This window comes from Bubalus kerabau, chromosome 14, assembly GCF_029407905.1.
Source record: "Bubalus kerabau isolate K-KA32 ecotype Philippines breed swamp buffalo chromosome 14, PCC_UOA_SB_1v2, whole genome shotgun sequence".
Lineage (NCBI taxonomy): Eukaryota > Metazoa > Chordata > Mammalia > Artiodactyla > Bovidae > Bubalus > Bubalus kerabau.
Window position 1 is genome coordinate 46,252,671 of NC_073637.1, and position 19,292 is coordinate 46,271,962.

The 19,292-nt window shown below is 45.5% G+C and overlaps 2 protein-coding genes across 2 annotated transcripts in view; one reads left to right on the forward strand and one right to left on the reverse strand.

Moving 5' to 3' along the window:
* Nucleotides 1-18,167, reverse strand: part of ZNF704 (zinc finger protein 704) — a 259,239-nt gene extending 241,072 nt beyond the window's left edge. Inside the window, exon 1 of the mRNA XM_055546345.1 lies at nucleotides 17,281-18,167. Within this exon, the coding sequence (XP_055402320.1) occupies nucleotides 17,281-17,763 (483 nt within the window). The 5' untranslated portion in view covers nucleotides 17,764-18,167. The remainder of the gene's footprint in view (nucleotides 1-17,280) is intronic.
* Nucleotides 17,762-19,085, forward strand: LOC129626909 (sterile alpha motif domain-containing protein 1-like). Its single transcript, XM_055546394.1, has 3 exons — nucleotides 17,762-17,803; nucleotides 17,868-18,394; nucleotides 19,001-19,085. Exons 1-3 carry the CDS (start codon nucleotides 17,762-17,764, stop codon nucleotides 19,083-19,085), a joined length of 654 nt encoding a protein of 217 aa, XP_055402369.1.
* Nucleotides 19,086-19,292: the final 207 nt, after the last annotated feature.

Sequence of the window (19,292 nt, forward strand, 5' to 3'; positions counted from 1 at the left end):
GGATTATCTAGTAGGATGTAGACTGGATGTAATTCAACCCCATGCTCACTGCTAGAAACCAAGTTTTATCTGGAATTTACAAGGAAAAGAGCAGGGAAGGAAAATGAGGACCAGTCTGTGTGCTTTCTCTGATTCCTTTCCCCTTTTTTTTCTGAACTGTAGGAGACTGGACTCCCTTGAGCTGTGGTGACCCCCTCACTGGGGTATATTCATCAAATGGGTGATTTTGCTGTACTGGATTTTCTTTTCTCTTCCTCCTCTTCTTGTTTTCTAATATATGTTAACCCTCGTCTCCCTCCTGCCTTCTTTCCTTCCTGAAAAAGCACAAGGAATGAACAATGACTTATTGACACTGAAAAATAAAACCAAATGAGTATAGGTGCATATAAAGGAGCACGGAGTTGTGACTCTGGATGGGTACAGTGTTTCTTTAGGGTTTCCCTGGTGGCTCAGCTGGTAAAGAATCCACCTGCAGCGCAGGAGACCAGGGTTTGATCCCTGGGTTGGGAAGACTCCCTGGAGAAGGGAATGGCTACCCACTCTAGTATTCTTTTGGGGGGTGACAAAATGTTCCAAAATTAGATTGTGGTTGAGGCTGACCAACTCTGCGACAATACTAGAAATTACTGACTTGTGTGCTTAAAAGGAAGCATTATATGGTATATTATGTGAATTATATCATAATAAAGGTATTGAGAGAGAAACAGACAGAAGGAGCACTACAACTGAAGTGCTGCAGAGCTCCTCACTCCTAGGCACCTCCCCTTCTCTACCTGCACTCTCCCCCAGACGTATTCTCACCCAGTTTCCTCACTGTAGATATTGTCCATGTGCCCATGACTTCTGATGTCCATCCCTGGTTGTCTTCTCCACCTGCCTCCTGCCTACCTGACATCTTCACACGGGGGTCTAACCGGCATCTCACACTTAACACAGTTAAGACCCTTAACAACAGTTAAGGGTGAACTGTTGATTCGCACTTTCCAGACCAAATCTTCTCTTCCTCCACAGATTCTGAGCTCAGCAATGGACCACCATCCACAAAGTTTACTGTCTGTCTCTCCAGCTAGAATGTGAGTAGAAACCCTTCCCAAGTCTTTTTTCTTCTGAGTCCTTGGAGCTGACAAAGAGTATAGCTGTTGAATGAATAACCATGGGATTGAATGAAGTTAGTAACCCCCACCCTGCAAATTTCTTTAAACAATCAAACCATTAACTTGTCACTGAATCTAAACAAGATCTTTGAGCTATCTCAATTTTAACACATAAAAAATAGGCATAGTTTACAAACAATGAAAACTACATCATTTCTATTATGGTTTTTAAAGTAAAAAGAATTTTCTCTAATAACCTCTGTGCTAGATTTCAAGAAAATTTCAAGTGACAAAATCAATACAGAGAGTTGAGAGACCTATTTGAATAGAAATCTCTTTTAGAATAAGAATAAAGAGCTGAAAAATACTGCTGTCACCCAACAGATGGCTAAGCGCGCATTTTCAGAACCTCTTAAACATCCACCAAGTACTCACGTAATGGGAAATCCAAATAGCAGTCACCATTCCCTTTCCATAAACCCTATCTTGGATCATTTCAAACCTTCCAGTGGCTCTTCCATATGATCAACCTCCTCTTTCCCACCTAAGATGATATAGTGTCCAGTGCTTACATAGGCCCAAGGGTCCATTTTCCTCCTTTTACTGAGACAACTTTTATTGCGAGTTATATCTGATGAAAAAGATTGTTTTTCCTTCAGATATTCTTCACATTTTCATTTTCATAAGTCCTAATAGCAAGAAGATCAAACCAGTCAATCCTAAAGGAAATCAATTCAGAAAATTCATTTGAAGGACTGATGCTGAAGCTCCCATACTTTAGCCACCTGATGTGAAGAGCCAACCCACTGGAAAAGACCCTGATGCTGGGAAAGATTGAAGGCAGGAGGAAAAGGGGACGACAGAGGATGAGACGGTTGGATGGCATCACCAACTCAACGGACATAAGTCTGGGAAAACTCTGGGAGTTGGTGAAAGACAGGGAAATCTGGCGTGCTGCTGTCCATGGGGTCGAAAAGAGTCGGACACAACTCAGTCATTGAACAGAACTAAAGATCCTTATTGCTAACATTTCTACTATTTTTCTAAGTTTGTTAAACTAGTTCTGAGTTTTAAGTATATGAACTTACTAATTGAAAACACTGTCAAAAGCTTACATAAAAAAAAAAATTGTTAAGCTAAACTTTGGATCCTAACCCAAACTGATACAAATTAATGGTTTCTTCTTCAGCAAGCACTTGTAGGTGACTTTTAAAGCATAAATAAGCTAAGCGAAAGTGTTTAAGAAACTGTATTTCATGTTGTTTTAAACTCCAAAATAAAGTCCTTCTCTCCTTAAATTTCCATTGTTGCTTAGGTAACAATTCCAATTATTTTTTAAATCTGTTGGCCCCAAATGTTTTCTGAAATGTTTGACAAATATGTCATTTGGTAAAAAAAATTCTATATGTATGTGTATATATAGATATATATATTGTCCACAAAAACTGCCCCATTTTTCTCCAATACATTTTTCACTTCTATAAAATGGAGATAATAAAATCTACCTTCCAAGATTACCAAGTTAGCTATGAGTTGTTGTTGTTCAGGCGCTCAGTCATGTCCCACTCTCTGCAACCCCATGGACTGTAGCACACCAGGCCTCCTTGTCCTTCACCAACTCCTGGAGCTTGCTCAAACTCATGTCCATTGAGTCAGTGATGCCATCCAACCATCTTGTCCTCTGTCATCCCCTTCTCCTCCTGCCTTTGGTCTTTCCCAGTATCAGAGTCTTTTCCAATGAGTTAATTCTTTGCATCAGGTGGCCAAAGTAGTGGAGCTTCAACTTCAGCATCAGTCCTTCCAATATTCAGGAGTGATTTCCTTTAGGATGGACTGGTTGGATCTCCTTGCAGTCCAAGGGACTCTCAAGAATCTTCTCCAACACCACAGTTCAAAAGCATCAATTCTTTGGCTCTCAGCTTTCTTTCTAGTCCAACTCTCACATCCATACATGACTACTGGAAAAACCATAGCTTTGACTATACGAACCTACGTCAGCAAAGTAATGTCTCTGCTTTTTAATATGTTTTCTAGCTTTGTCATAGGTTTTCTTCCAAGAGAGTGATAAGCATCCTCTATAAATTATAATGCATTAAATGCTGGGTAATACTGAAATATTGAACAATAGCCAATAAAGAGTCCAACACAGGGTACTGAGTGTTCATAAATGCTCAAAACCTTTATTTGCAGTAGTCATACTGCTATTGACAGAAAATGTGTCAATCTGCATATCCTACGGAATGTATATGTTCCTTTTCATTTAAACAACTGTGATACTTTCAATCTTGTGAAAACCATAGTATTAAATACACCCGCCTTGGTATCAGCACTGTGTGATACTCTGCTCCCTGGGCACCTTGTAATTCTGTCATGATAGCACTTCCCACATCTCCTGTCTCCCCCACTGGAGTCATCACAGAGCCTGATTTACCAAGAGAAGTAGGGTTTTCTACCAGGTTTTAAACTTCACACGGAGGACTGGTATTCACAGATACACAAGTGAAAATTCACCACATATAATACTCATTTTTTTTATATTGAAGAAATTAGCAGCTTTATGAGGAAATATATTTCAAAGCTTGCAAGACCCACTAACAATATTTTAACCTTGCTCTGTGACAATTTATTTCTTTAATAATGATGTTTTAGTAATTTATCCCAAGCATAAGCCACTTATCCATGGATTTCCCATTTAGAAAAAATAATTTTAAACTGGAATTTCCCAAAATGCATCTGAAGGGAAAGGTGTTCTAGAAAAAAAATAAATAAATAAAAGGCTCCAATAAACATGTAAATGGTCCAATAAATATGTAAATGCCACAATTTGTATTCACCTTCTTAGAAATTCAAAATGGCCCTTGTTATCTAAGGCCAATAATGTACTCATAGGTATATAGGTGTTATACTTCTCTTTCAATTTCTTTTATGTTTAAAACATTTTATAACTTGCAAAAAAAAAAATCTGTATCTTTCTTTTTAACTGGAATTCCCCTAAATTGTTAAACTAGAGTCCTTTTCTCCTCCTTACTAGATATCTTCCAATATGGAAGCAAGCAGGTACAAGCATTTAGAAGAATACATTGAGCTCTGCATCCCCATTTACCCAAAGAACAATAACTTCTTCCCCAAACAGAAGTACAACAGGTCATAGACACCAATGCAGAGGTTTTCAGCCCCAAGCAAGTTAGAGGTGAGAGGTAACATCATTGGTATCCACATCACAGGTCTTAGCGACACAAAATTCAATGTGTGTGGTAAGACTTTCCCCTCCTGCCTGGCTAGTACCCAGGCTTTTTCCAAAATAAGAGCTAGACATCTGAACAGACTGATGAACTTGAGAGCAGGAATGTTTTCGTCCTCTTTGCTCAAGTAGATAAATGACTCTCAGCTTCCTGAGATGAAAGGGAAGATTCAAGCTCACCACTGATACAATGGAACACTCAGAGTTCAGAAGATTGAAGTCACTTCAGGAAGCAGCTCTCTGAAATACCTTGGTAGTGTGGAACAAGCAGGAAGCTCTAACAGTCAAACTGACTGTAGGATTTTGGGTCCTTGAACAAAGTTCTACAAAAGATTCTTTTCCGGAACCAAAAAGGAAATAAATTGCCATCCATCTTTAATTACAGGAGGTCTCTGGCCATATTTAATAACAATAGGCAAATTTCTCTGGTGATCCAGTTGTTAAGATTCCGCCTGGGGACATGGGTTTGAGCCCTGGTCGGGGAAGATTCCACGTGGCATGGAGTAACTAAGGTCATGTGTCACAATAAGAGAAACCACCACAATGAGTAGCCCTTCCCTCCCCTCGCCCCCTGCCCCCACTGCTTGCTGCAACTAGAGAAAGCCCAGACACAGCAACGAAGACCCAGTGCAGCTAAAATAATTAAAAAAAAACAACAAAACTTAAAAAATAACAATAGGCAATGGCAAAACAATATTATCCCAATTTTATTTGATAACACTGAAGCACTGGGACATCAAGTTACTTGATGAGGCCATGCAATTAGCAGTGGAAAAGTCAGAATTGAAACCCAGAGCCTGTGTTACCTCATTTCCCGATTTACGAGGAGGAACCAGTGGGGAGGGGGCAGAGGGCAGGGTTATCTGCTCTGACTCAGTCATGTTCCCTCTTGCCTTACTAAAGAGCCCACAACACAGATCCTAAAAATGGACTAAAATTATCCTGCTTACAGGTTTTACTACATGATATTTCAAGGCATGTAGCCTTTAAAAAATTGGATTTAATTTAAAATGTCAAAGCACTTTTGACATTCACTTATTTGGACCAGCCATCCCCAATTAGTCCTTCATCAGGGAGACTTTACTGTCACTCAGCCTTCCAATATGACAAGAACATAAGGAAAGCAAGGGTGTCACTGCTAAGTGTGGTGTGTAGCCTGGGAAACATGCTCTTAGTCCACATGGAGCTGTGGACAGGCAAAATCCTTTTAATTCTTTGCATCTCAAAGCTCCATGGTCTTCTGCAAGATGAATGAACCCCTCTTGTATGTTACTGCAGAGTTCTTACCCTAAAATTACAGACTCTCCTTCAAAACTCTAGTGTGTGTGTGGATGTGTGTGCACTCAGTCATGTCTGACTCTTTGTGACCCCATCGACTGTAGACCACCAGATTCTTCTGTCCACGGAATTTTCCAGGAGAGAATACTGGAGTGGGTTGCCATGTCCTTCTCTAGGGGATGTTCCTGACCCAGGGATCAAACCCACGTCTCTTGCAGTGCCTCCATTGGCAGGCAGATTCTTTACCACTGCACCACCTGGGAAGCCCCTCAAAACTCCAGAGTCGAGCCTACTTCCCCTATGTATAAGCTTTAACTCTGGATTTTCCAAATAGTATCTTAAATGAAAAGTGAGAACTTAATCACTCTAATTCCACTACACAAATCTCAGAGTTATTATATCCTGTTCCAATTCATCCAGTAAATGAGAGCAACAGAAGTTATTTGTCAAATTTGTGATCTAAACTCATCCTTTGCCTAATTACTCAGGAATCACCTGTCCAAATCATATAATCTTCTTCATATAGATTGGCTACAAATACTTTAGGATACATATCAAAATTTCATTCCAAACTGTAGTAGCCATGCAAGGTCTCCCAACAGATCTAATCTTGACCTTGGGGATAAAGAGGAAAAGGGGCTTTGAACCTCTTTATCGATAACTCGGCAGGAATCGGCCAGGCTGTGGGCTCCCCAGAAGTGGAAATCAGTCTTATTCACTCTTTTTTTCCTACATGTATATCAGGAACATGGCATGCAATGACCTATAATAAACATCTCCTGAGGGAATGACCAGAAACCTAGAGAGCAAACCCAAAGAAAATCATATTTCAAACAGAGATTCAACTAAGCTGGTAGGTTGGTTACAAGTGCCTCTGAAAGTGTTACTCACTCACTCATGTCTGACTCTTTTCGACCCCATGGGCTATAGCCCACCAGGCTCCTCTGTCCATGGAATTCTCCAGGCAAGAATACTGGAGTGGGTAGCCATTACCTACTCCAGTGGATCTTCCTGACTCATGGATCAAACCTGGGCCTCCTGCACTGCAGGCAGATATTTTACTGTCTGAGCCACCCACCAAGGAAGCCCCAAGGGCCTCTAAGTCTCAGATATTTCAGAAAGTCTAATGGAAACCATGCATTTACCTTAGAAGAGATGGGACAGGGCAATGAAAGGTCAAGTTTCCTCAGCTTTAGCAGACATTGTATCAAGCCATGGTGCAAGACTGGCTGCTCCATGTACACCAGAAGCTCTGACAGTGCACACTGCGGTGGAGGGACAGGCTCCCACACCTCTCCCCTTGGAGTCCCCCTGAGCGGGCAGGACAGGGTAATGAGACCAGGACGGATTTACTAATGAACAGTGTCCAGGGGCTCTCAGAGGCATCCTGCCTATATCTCTCTGCTCCTTCTCACTAAGCTCAGGTGAGCAGATTCCAGGCAGGGCTGACTTTTGACCTTTCCTCCTCCTTTCCTAACCCTTGTGCTATGGGGCACTGCAGGCTCAACTAGTAAAATCTGGTAGACGAGGAGAGGCCCTACTTAAGGGCTGAGTATAAACTATGTTTTCTACGCTGGTTTACCAGGCGCACCACACCAGAAATTAAGGGAATTTGGTTCACGATAAAATGGGGCTCATCTGCTATTTATTACCATCCTCTGGAGGCTCAGTGGTAAAGAATCCGCCTGCCAATGTAGGAGAAGTGGGTTCAATCCCTGGATCGGGAAGATCCCCTAGAGAAGGGAATAGCAACCCGCTCCGGTATTCTTGCCTGAAAAATCCTACAGACAGAGAAGCCTGGTGGGCTACAGTCCATGGGGTTGCAAAGAGTTGGACACAATTTAGCGACTGAACAACAACAACAAACAACAACAAGAAGTCGTCCTCTGAGCACACAAGTGCCCTGGGGATTGCACAGGGACGGGGGCTGATCCGAACAGGATTCACAGAGGGTCCTGCCCACCTCCCACAGCCACAAGTGAGACCACCTCTCCCTGATGTATTTTAGAAAGCCGAGTGTGCCCAAAATAGAAGTGGATAAACAGTGAGTGGTGGATCACTTCAGGAAACTGATTTTTCTAACTACAACTCCAAGGGAGTAAACTAGGTACAGACAGATCATTCCAGGCACAAAGGACTAACTCAGCAAGGAGGGTGATAACTTGGCATTGGCAGACCAGGTGCTAATCCTGGCCCTGCCTAACCGGCTAGTCAGCCCTAACTGGACAAGGCATTTCTGATTTCCTAGCCCCAGTGGCCTGAGCAGTTGAAGGAGGGTGTTGGGTTACCAGATAATCTATTTCACTTCCACGTCTGGCAGTCGACAGTTCAGTGAATGACAACTTTGTCTGGTATCAGAGGTACATGCCTTCCCCTCGAGCCAACGCAGACCATGTGCAGCACATATACTTGCTAGCAAATTGAAATTCAGTGCTTGCACTCAGTCCCTGCCAAGGGCTTCGTAAAGTCATCTGATAGCCCAGAAATAGTCTGAGAGATGTCCCTACAGAGCCAGCACACACAAAGCAGATTCCTCTCGATTAACAATTATTAAGCACTGAAAGTGGACACTTTGACATATATCATCTCACTTAAGCACCAAAGAATTGATGCTTTCGTACTATGGTGCCGGAGAAAACTCTTGAGAGTCCCCTGGACAGCAAGGAGATCAAACCAGTCCATCCTAAAGGAAATCCTAAAGGAAATCAGTCCTGAATATTCATTGGAAGGACTGATGCTGAAGCTGAAATTCCAGTACTTCTGGCCACCTGATGCAAAGAGCCAACTCATTGTAAAAGACCCTGATGCTGGGAAAGATTGAAGGCAGGAAGAGAAGATGACAGAGGATGAGATGGTTGGATGGCATTACTGTCTCAATGGACATGAGTTTGAGCAAAGTCAGGGAGATAGTGAAGGACAGGGAGGCCTGGGGTGCTGCAGTCCATGGGGTCACAAAGAGTCAGACATTACTGAGTGACTAAACAACAACAATCTCACTTACAAACCTTTCTTCCCAATTTTCCAATAGATGAACTCTTAATAGAACTACAAGCAGTCTTTCAGGTCCAGATTTCTCCTAAACTTATTATATAACAGTACATGATCAATCTCTTCAGATTCTCTGGCTCTCATCCCTAAACTAATATACAGCATAGCAGAGCAAAGTCTGGCCTTGTTATCTCAGCCCCCTACTGCTTTGCCTTCACTAAGTAACAACTTATACTAGAATCCTTCCTCCGTTTGACAGTGTCCTTGTATTTTTTTCTTTTATAAAAAATAAAGTTCTGGTTGAAGATATTTACCCGCTATTCATCATTCATCATTCCTCACCCAGGAGGTTAGTTTCTTTAGGTTTGAGGGGCTGTGTGTATCTTACCATTGCCCATAAATGTGAAAGCTTCTTTGATCAAAAATTGACAACTGTGTAATACAAAGTTTCTCTTCTTGTCTCATTTAAAGCCCAACTTAGTGTCCATGATAGTAACCAAGCATCTCAGATACTTAGTATCTATTCCTCTATTTCCTGAGCTGTAGCAAATCCTCAATGTAAATAGACATAAACATCAAAAATAAATAGGGAACTATTAAAAGCACAGGCTCTGGATGTGAACCACAGCTCTGCTGTGACCAACAGCCTCAGGTGTGCTATTTCAGGTCCAAATCGGTATATTCAGCTGGAGCAGGTGTGCATGCATGCTCAGTCGCTTCAGTCGTGTCCAACTCTTTACGATCCTATGGACTGCAGCCTGCCAGTCTCCTCTGTCCATGGGGATTCTCCAGGCAAGAATACTGGAGTGGATTGCCATGCCCTCCTCCAGGGGATCTTCCCTACCCAAGGACTAAACCTACATCTCCTGCATTGCAGATGGATTTTTTACTGCTGAGACAATGGGGAAGCCCCCAACTGAGGCATATTGATTCTCAAATCATAATTTCTCAGGAAAGCCTCCTTCATATAAAGTATTTAGCACAGTTCCTGGTTTATAAATATTCAGAAAATATTCATTCATATTAACATTATCTTGGAATCCAAACTGTCCTGCATTTCATTCCTATTTTTTAATGATTTTATTGGTTCCCCTTTGTTTTCTCCAATCCACTGACCCCTAACTTTTTACCAGCCCATGGCCCTTTCCTGTCCTTACTTTTCTTAGGGCCCATAGTCCATCATTATAGTCACAGCAGTATCAACTTCACCAACAATATTTTCTCTCTTTCCATTGCTCAACCGCCTGGCTAAATTCAGCTCTCTGCTTTGTCTCCAAGAGGCTTAATGGTACTAGATATGGAGTGGGACTGCCCAGGGCTCAAACCCCTGCTCTCCACCTAACACTTGCGTATGTTTAAGTAAATGGCTTATCACTTCTGTGAAATGAGGATGATATAATAATGCCTGACAGGGATATGTAATGACGTTTCAATGAGACCGCACACTTAGACTTGCACTGTGCGTGCATGCTCAGTTATATCCGACTCTGAAAACCCAATGAAATGTATCCAGTAAGTCTCCTCTGTCCATGAAATTCTGCAGGCAAGAAGACTGGAGTGGGTTGCCACACCCTCCTCTAGGGGATCTTCCCAATCCAGGGATTGAACCTACATCTCCTGTGTCTGCTGCATTGCAGGAAGATGACCGCTGAGCCACGGGGGAAGCCCAGATTTGCACTAGCATAGTCATTAAATAACTTCATAAACATTAGCTCGGATTCTTTTTGTTGTTCTGTGTTTGAACCAATGGAATGAAGCTGGGAAAATCACACACCCAGACAGAGTGTTTACTCTGTCCATGTAGAAGCACCAACATCAGGTGGGTCCTTGATACTATCCAGCTGCTCTATTTGATTTCTCTGGTACATCTGTTCTCCTGCTCTCCCACAGCACTACATCCTGGCTTCAGCTCTTCAAATCTCCTTCAGTCTCAGCTGATGACCTTCCCTCCTGCTGCAGGGGGAAACATAAGCCATCAGATGAGTACTACCTGATCTGACCACCATCCAATGCACAACCACTCACATCAGGACCCACTTTCCCTATCTTCTCTCTAACTCAATGGAAGAAGGGTCTTTGCTTCTATCAAAGGCCAGTATCAATACTTGGCTTCCAGGTCCCCTTTTCCAAGGACTTCCTCTTGCAGTATCCCTCTTATCTCTGCATCTTTGGCTCCTCCCTAAGGCAACTCACAACAATCCTCACCTCTTGGTATTCATGCCCTTGCATATTTCCTCCCCTCAAGTGTGGGTGGGACCCATCTTTTACTTTTAAGCAATAGACTATGGCAATGATGATGGAGTACTGCTTCTGTGAATACAGTGCCTTATATGAGACTCCACCTTACCAGCAGACAGGGACTTAGATTCTCCTTGCTGACTTAATGAAGTAAAAGGCCATGCTGAGGAAATCATGTAACAAAGCACTGGAGAAGTGGAGGTGGGGCTGAGGGAGAGGGGCTCCAGGAACTGAGGGGAGCCTACATAGGAATAGGCAGCAAGAAGCTGGATCCTCAGGCCTGCAGATGAAAGGGAATGAATTCTGCTAACAACCAGAGTGAACTGAGAAGTGAATTCTTCCCCAGTCAAGCCTCCCAATGAGAACACAGCCTACCCAACACTTTGACTACAGCCCTGTGAGACTCAACAGCAGACCCAGCTAAGCCTGGCCCTGACTCCTAACCCACAGATGTTGGGAGAATGTTTGTAAGCCAAAAAGCCTATGGTACAGTAAATCCCCTACATATGAAGGAGTTCCATTCTGAGAGTGCTTTTGTAAGTCTAATTTGTTTGTAAGACCAACAATGTTAGCCTAGATACCCAACTAATACAATCAGCTCTATGCTGGATTCGGTGTTTGTGCGTGCCCAGTCGTGTTCGACTCTCTGCAGTCCTATGGACTGCAGCCCACCAGCCCCTCTGTTCATGGAAATTTCCAGGCAAGAATACTGGAGTGGGTTGCCATTTCCTACTCCAGGGATTGAACCTGAGTTTCCTGCATTGGCAGGTGGGTTCTTTACCAGTAGCACCACCTGGGAAACCTGGGGAGCTGTACTCAATAGGTTTATAATACTTTTCACACAAATAATACATTTTAAAAATAACAAAGACATAATCTTACAGCACCTTGAAAAGTACAGTAGTACAGTATAGCAGCTGGCACAAAAGGGCTGGCATCGAGTGAACAAGCAAGAAGAGTTACTGAATGGAGGAGGAAGAGGAAGTGGGAGATGGTAGAGCTGAAGGACTGTCAGCAATAGTCTCCTATCAATGCAATACCACATTGATGACATCAAGCGTGAGTGACATTGCAGCTTGCCCTCCACTGGACATTCCTGACGTAGACATTCTATCTACCCTCTTGAAAAAGCAATCCAGTGATGTCTAGGTAGTGGCTCTTTTTTTCTCATTTTCTTTGTCATAGATGACACAGCAGCACTGGATTGCATTCTGAACAACTGCTGCAACCTTCGTGCCCTGCTCTACCTTTGAGTCCTGCGACTCAAAAACTAACAGGCCCTCCTCAGATAAAGAACATCTCCTCACCATCTCCTGTGTCGTGACGCTCTTTGGCACTTCAGTAACTTCTGGAAGCATCTCCGAAACTTCCCAGGCAGTTACTGTATCTGCACTCACACTCGCTGCCTCACCACTTACTTTTACATCATGAAGGTTGGCTCTAGCCTTGAACCAATGAAACAAGCTATAGTTGTCATTAAAAGATGTGCCCTTTGATTCTTCACTGTGTTTCTTCAAGTCTTCATAAAGGCTTTTAGGTTTTTCTCAAATCACCATTAAGCTGAGTGGGACTCTGATCCTGCACCCACACACTGAGAAGTTTCTCCATCTCCATCACTTTTCTATGCTTCTTCAATATTATTGTGGACATCACTGGCAGAGCAGACTTTACATGTTCCATGATCTTGTCCTTAGAGTCATGCTGATGGTTGAATGATTCATGTTATAGAATAATTAACATCTACCATCTCTTTGCCTCACTCCACCCTCAATTATTTTCACTTTTGTTTCCATTGTTATTGCTTGGCCCTTCTTGGCAGTACCAGCTACATCACTGCTGCTTTTACACTTGCTTCTGGACATCAGGGGCTTGAAATAAAGACACTGTACTACTGGACTCTATACTGTACTGTACAGTAAAGCATACAGAAGCACAACCACTTGCAGAGGATGCACACTAGTGACCAAGTATGCCAGACACATGAGCTAACTTACATGCTTGGACACATGAATGTACGTTCGCGCCTTTGAAAGTTTGCCACCTGAAGGTTAGTATGTAGGGGGCTTATTGTGCTTTGTTACACAGCAACAGAAAACAGATATACTTCCCATACAGGTAACAGGTAATTCCTACCGTGCTACAGTCTCTATATTAGAGCCTACTGTGCGTGCATGCATACTAAGTCACTGCAGTTGTGTCCAGCTCTTCGCAACTGTATGGACTGTAGCCCTCCAGGCTCCTCTGTCCATGGGATTCCCCAGGCAAGAATACTGGAGTGGGTTGCCATGCCCTCCTCCATGGGATCTTCCTGACCTAGGGATTAAGCCCATGTCTCCCGTGACTCCTGCCTTGCAGGCTTACTGCAGAGACTACTGTATCCTATCTTTAAAAAATTCTAGACCATATGTTCTCCAGATTCTCCCCCTTCTCTCTACTTTCCTTTCTAGCAAAGGACTTTTAAAAGAGTTTGAAAGAGTTTTTCACTGTGTTCTCACCTCTGCTCACTGCTCAGGCCACTCAGGTCACACCACTGACTTTACATTCTTTGGTTAAGAATACCAATACATTGTGCATTATCTAATCCGAATGAACATGTCTCTGTCCTTGTCTTACTCAGTATCCCAGTGGTATTCAACACAGTTCATTACTCCCTACTTCTGGAACTATATCTTCTCCTGCCTTACTGTACTTTTTATTTTCTAGTTTTCCTCTGACTTGTTTGGTTGCTGTTTCTCAATTGTCTTTGCTGGCTTCTCCTTCCACACCCAAACTTAAATAGTGCCGTGCCCCAGAGTCTGGCCCAAGACTGTCCTCTGGCTTGCTGCACTCCCTTTCTTGTCCCCAGCTTCAATATTATTGCAGACACCATTGGCAGAGCAGACTTTACATGTTCCATGATCTTGTCCTTAGAGTCATGCTGATGGTTGAATGATTCATGTTATAGAATAATTGACATCTACCATCTTTTTGTCAATTGTCTTGGACATGTGAATGTACGTTCGCATCTTTGCTACACAGCAGGTCACACCTGCTTCTCCCATATTTTTCTCTCCAACCCTAATCTCGCCTCTAAGTTCCACACCTTACAGCCATCTGCCTACTTGCAGTTCCCATGCCTATGTCTAAGCATCATCTCAGACTTAACATGCCCCAGGGAGAATATTTAATTGTTCCCCTCACAAAAATCTGTTGTTCTCCAGCTTTCCCAATATCAGTAAATGGCACATCTAACCAACCTTTACATTGGGGTCTCACCCCAGATTCCTGCCACCTAATCCATCAGCAAGTTATTGCAGGTGGATCTTCACAATTGATCCTGAATCTGTTCCCTCATGTCTAACTCCACTCTGGTCCAAACTGCTTGGCCTCTCACATGCACTTCCACAATCACCTTGGAACTGGATCCCTGCCCCTCCCAGCTGCCCTCTATACCCCACACAGCATGACCCTATTAAAAATACAAACCCTGTATCAACCTAGAGGGGTGGGATGGGGAGGGAGATGGGACGGAGGTTCGAGAGGGAGAGGACATATGTATACCTATGGCTGATTCATGTTGAGGTTTGACAGAAAGCAACAAAATTCTGTAAAGCAATTATCCTTGAATTAAAAAATTAATAAAAAAAATACAAGCCACTTTGTATGCCTTTACTGCTTAAAACCTTGCAAATATTTTTTCTCCACTTTTAAAAGGCCCACCAAGCTCTATGTCGCTGGCCTGTAAGCTAGCTACCTGACATATCGCCTACCTACGAAGCTGCAGCCACACTCGGCCTTTTCTCCTTCCCACCTCAAGACTTTTGCAATTTTTATTCTGGAATGATCTTCCCAAACTACACGTCTCAAATCTCAGATCAAATGTCCCCTTCTCAGGGAGGCCTTCTCTCTACTAGCTTTCTTCTCTTCCTCCTCGATAGCATCAGTTCCCTTATGAGGGGATACATCACAATCTCAAGCACCAGGCTTCTTTATTTGTTTGGATGGTTGTTGCTCTGGATTCTCTTGCAGGATGTGGGCATCTGGAAGGTGCTGTGTTCTAGAATAGTACCTGGCACATAGTAGGTGTTTAATAAATATGTGAATAAATGAATGCCTGCTGCTGCTGCTAAGTTGCTTCAGTCATGTTCAACTCTGTGAGACCCCATAGACAGCAGCCCACCAGGCTCCCCCATCCCTGGGATTCTCCAGGCAAGAATACTGGAGTGGGTTGCCATTTCCTTCTCCAATGCATGAAAGTGAAAAGTGAAAGTGAAGTCGCTCAGTCGTGTCTGACCCTTAGCGACCCCATGGACTGCAGCCTACTAGGCTCCTCTGCCCATGGGATTTTCCAGGCAAGAGTACTGGAGTAGGGTGTCATTGCCTTCTCCAAATGAATGCCTAAATATATATATATATATAATATTGCCATTCGTGGGCTTCCCAGGTGGCTCAGTGATAAAGAATCTGCCTGTAAAGTAGGAAATGTGGGTTTGATCCCGGGGTCGGGAAGATCCCATGAGTACTCTTGCTTGGAGAATTCCATGGACAGAGGAGCCTGACAGGATACAGTTCATGGGGTGGCAAAGAGTCGGACATGACTTAGAGACTAAACAACAAATTGACATTCTTAAATGCATTAGAATAAAATGATCCTATTTTATTCATTAGAAAACCTCTTTAGATTCAGTGTCAAGATGACTTTAAAGCAGCAAAGATTATAAAATTATACCTCAAACTATTCAATATATAAATTCCTGAAAAGTTATGGGCAACCCAAAATGTTATAAAATAAGGCCCATTTTGAAAGAATTTAACAGAAATTTGCCTGGAGATGTGAAAATCTTTTTCTGATAATATGAATGATCACATTCTAGTTCTTTGGTTTTTATAAATTTGATTTTTCTATATTGGGTTTGCTTTGATCACAGGACATAAATTATAATTAATTTTTCCATCACAAATTGTGCAATGACTGTCCAAACTACAAGACATCTTTTCAGTATTTCTGGACAAAAATGGTAAGGAGTCACTACTCTTGTTACTTAATGTCACTGATGCCATGTGATTTAATTCCAAACCCAGCTATATCCTGTGGCCATACAATGCAGGCTTTTTATTAGACCATGGTAATGAGGGTGGTCATGGTCTGGATTCCAACAAGCAACTGTCAAAAACTATCATCCCAAATGACCACTTGCTGAAAATTTCTCACTCCCAGAGCTGGTACTTCCAGGGTGGTCTAGGAAAGAAAGTTGTGCCGGTGTCTACTCTGGGGCTCTTTAAATGCTAATGTTTAACATTTCTTTGGAACTGCAATCTCATGCTTTGAGGAGTAGACTTTTTTCTGGTTCCTTTTTTTTTTAAAGGTTTTTTTTTTTTTTAAATAGTCTCTATCTATTAAGCTCATGTGTTTTTCTTCCTGAAATAGCAATATCTTGTGAAAATTCCCATCAACAGTGTTATTCAGTGGATTTTAAGCACCACTCTTCAGAAAAATCACTCACTCCATTGCTTACCACTTGCTGCCCTCAAAACTTCTTAGCAACATACACTGTGCATGAACCTCAACGTGGTTTGCTTTGTCCAATCACATGCCTGAAAGCCCAGCCAGTCAGTTGTGTAATAATAAACCCCTTATCTCCTGAAGATACACAAACGGAAAGATCTCTCAGTGCTTCAGTACACAAGGGACTTTGCTTGAATTCTCAGCTGAAACTCACATCCATTTTAAATGCCAAATGACCCCCACTTTCTCTGGTTTCCTTTTTCATTTTTTTCTTATTTGCAATTTTGAGGAGAGGGGGAAAGAACCCCAAATGCTAAACAATGTCGAGTTTAAACGGGGTTGGGGGCTTGAGGGGGTGGGAGGCACTGCCAAAAGCTGCCAGCAAAATGTTTGTAGAAACCCAGGGCTTGGTTCTTGCTGTCCTGGGCTTACCGGTTCCCTCACAGGCGCTGGTGATGGAAACTCACCCACAATTGTTCTCGGATGCAGAAGGGGTTGAGAGATTGACAAGAGAAGCGGTTTGCTAGTTTCCACGAGCTAGACTAGTCCTCGGAATAAGGGGAAGGGGGACCCTCGTACTTCCTGGGGAGGAATATTACCTCACGGCCACCTACCTCGCCCGTCCCCACCAGGCGCAGACCGGCTCCTACCTCGTCCCGCCTCCGAGTTCCCCGCCTCACCCGGGAGAAGCGTCCTTTGCCCGCAACCCACCCCGGACGAGCACGCCCAGGCGGCCCTGGAGGAAAGGGGGAGCGGCCGCCCGGGGAAGGTGTGGGGCCCGAGCGCTGAGCTTCATCAGTCCCCTCGCTCGGCCCGCGCGGCCGCCGGACACACCCCTCCCGGGCCGGCCTCTGCGGTCGCGGGTCCCGGCCGCAGCCGGCGCCGCGCCGGAGCCCGGGGCCAGTCCCCTCCCCGCGCCCGAGGGTCCCGCGCGCGCCCGGGCAGCCGGCTCGCACCTTCAAGGAGCCCCGGGCCGGGCCCTTGGGGAGCGCGCGGCTGGGGCCGAGGGCCACGAAGCGCTCGTCGCCGTCCTCGTCGTCGTCGTCGCCGTCCACCACCTCGACGACCACCTCTTCGTCGTCGTCCTCGTCGTCGTCATCCTCCTCCTCCGCGCCCTCTCGGGGCTTCGCCGGCGCCCGCCCGAGCCCCCTCCGCCGCCGGCTCCCGCCCTCTTCGTCCTCGTCTTCCTCCCCCAGAAGCAGCAGCACCGGAGACGAGGCGGCGGCGGCGGCCCCGGCGCGAGGGGGGTCGGTCCCGGCGTTGCGCGGTGGCGGCAGCGGCGGCCTCCAGCTCTCCGGGGCCGGGGCCGGGGCGGGCGGCGGGAGCCCGGGCAGCGCGCCTTCCCGGGCGGGCGCGGGCGCGGGGCCGGGCGGCTGCAGCGCGGCGCTGCCCCGGCGGCTGCCCAGGCTGGAGCGCTTGGCTAGACGCCGCGCCTGCATGCCTGCCTGCGGGCTGCCGGCCGCCGCGCCGAGCCGGAGAGTTGGTCACCTCCCCCTCCTCGTCCTCCTCCTCTTCCACCCCGGGCGGCCGCTGTGGTCGCAAGGCGCCCGGGGCGCGGAGCTGCCGGGGGGCTGCGGGAGCCGCCTCCCCGGGGCCGCCGGCTGCCACTGGCTGCAGAGGCGCGGGCGCCGCCTTCGCTGGACCGGCCCGCGGGGACGCCGGCGGCTACGGCGGGGCGGCGCGGCGGCCGCGGGCGGGGGTGGGTGTGAGCGAGCGGCGCGCTGCCGCCTCCGCCGCCGCCGCCGCCCGGGAGCCGCGGGCCGCGCTGCGCTCCATGCGGCCGGCGGCCGGGCCCGCGCGCTCCGGGCCTACAGCTGCCGTTCCCCGGCGCGAGCTGTTTGTGTTGTGTGTTTTCCACCACCGCCCCCCTCTTCGCGAGCCGTTCCTCGCAGCCCTCCAGTCCCCCTCCCCCGTGCAGACAAAACCCGGACTGGATTTATTTCTCCAACCCGCAGCCTCCGAAAATCGGGTCCCTCCGACCAGTCGGCCTGGCGAGCCGCGGGGGCCCGCGCTAGCCCACGGCTGCTTATTCCCTTCGAAAGGAGGATCGACTGGGCTTCTAGAAGTAAGGTTGGCGGTCCAAGTCAGACTTTTGAAGGAAGAGATTTGCCACGAGTCATTTGACGATCTTTACCGGGCCAGGCTTGACTACTCTTGAGCTTGTACGAAATCTCGAGGAAGGTGTACCAACCCGAGATTTGGGGTTAATTGCTAACCTGACTCATTTGGATTTTTGAGACTCTGTTTCTGGACATTGCCCGCCAATCTCTCCGGCTCCTTAAACATACCGTTCTAGGCCCTGCCTTTTGAGTTCTCTTGGCGCTGTGCTATCTTGCAGCTTTTATTTCTGCGTTTTTTTACCTTGAGTGCCTGATTCTAACAGCTTTTGGCTCTCACCATTCAATGTGCAGACTGCTGGCACCGTCCGGACCTTCGGAGAAACAAACGGGGGCAAGGGTTCAAGATTACTTGAGTTTGTTGTTGTAAAAATTAATATGAAGTGAGATCACGTGTGGAAACCAAGCACAGAACCAGATTGCCACATGACATTGTCACTTTCTAAGGATTTTTAGGTGTGACAAAGAAAAGTCATTTGCTAGTGTTTGGGGTTAGGCTGTATGTAAACCGCGTTGTTTACATTCAAATTATAAGCCAACTTCACCTTTGTCGCTGAAGGCTCTGGAGGATCTCCAAACACTATGCAGGTGCCTCCAGAAGACCAGTGCAAATGATGCCTTTGCCCAGCTCCCTTTCATGGTAATGACTGTAGATTTAACATCGCATGCCCTGTTAGACACTCGAAGGCTGCTCATTAAATGCTCACTTATGGTATCTTCCAACTGTTGAACATTTCCACTGGGATGATGACGATGATTCTAAAATGAACTTTTTGTTCTCCCTGAATCAGATTAGCTTCCTGATAGACCTATTTCGGTAATGACATTCTCATTAGAATCATTCAGGCCCA

What these genes read in the sequence shown, in the direction of transcription:
- LOC129626909 (XM_055546394.1), top strand. Translation starts at nt 17,762, where the DNA reads ATGCCTGCCTGCGGGCTGCCGGCCGCCGCGCCGAGCCGGAGA. An exon ending in CCGCCGCGCCGAGCCGGAGA is followed by an intron (nt 17,804 to 17,867) that starts GTTGGTCACCTC and finishes TGTGGTCGCAAG; the next exon opens with GCGCCCGGGGCGCGGAGCTG. An exon ending in ACTGGGCTTCTAGAAGTAAG is followed by an intron (nt 18,395 to 19,000) that starts GTTGGCGGTCCA and finishes TTGTCGCTGAAG; the next exon opens with GCTCTGGAGGATCTCCAAAC.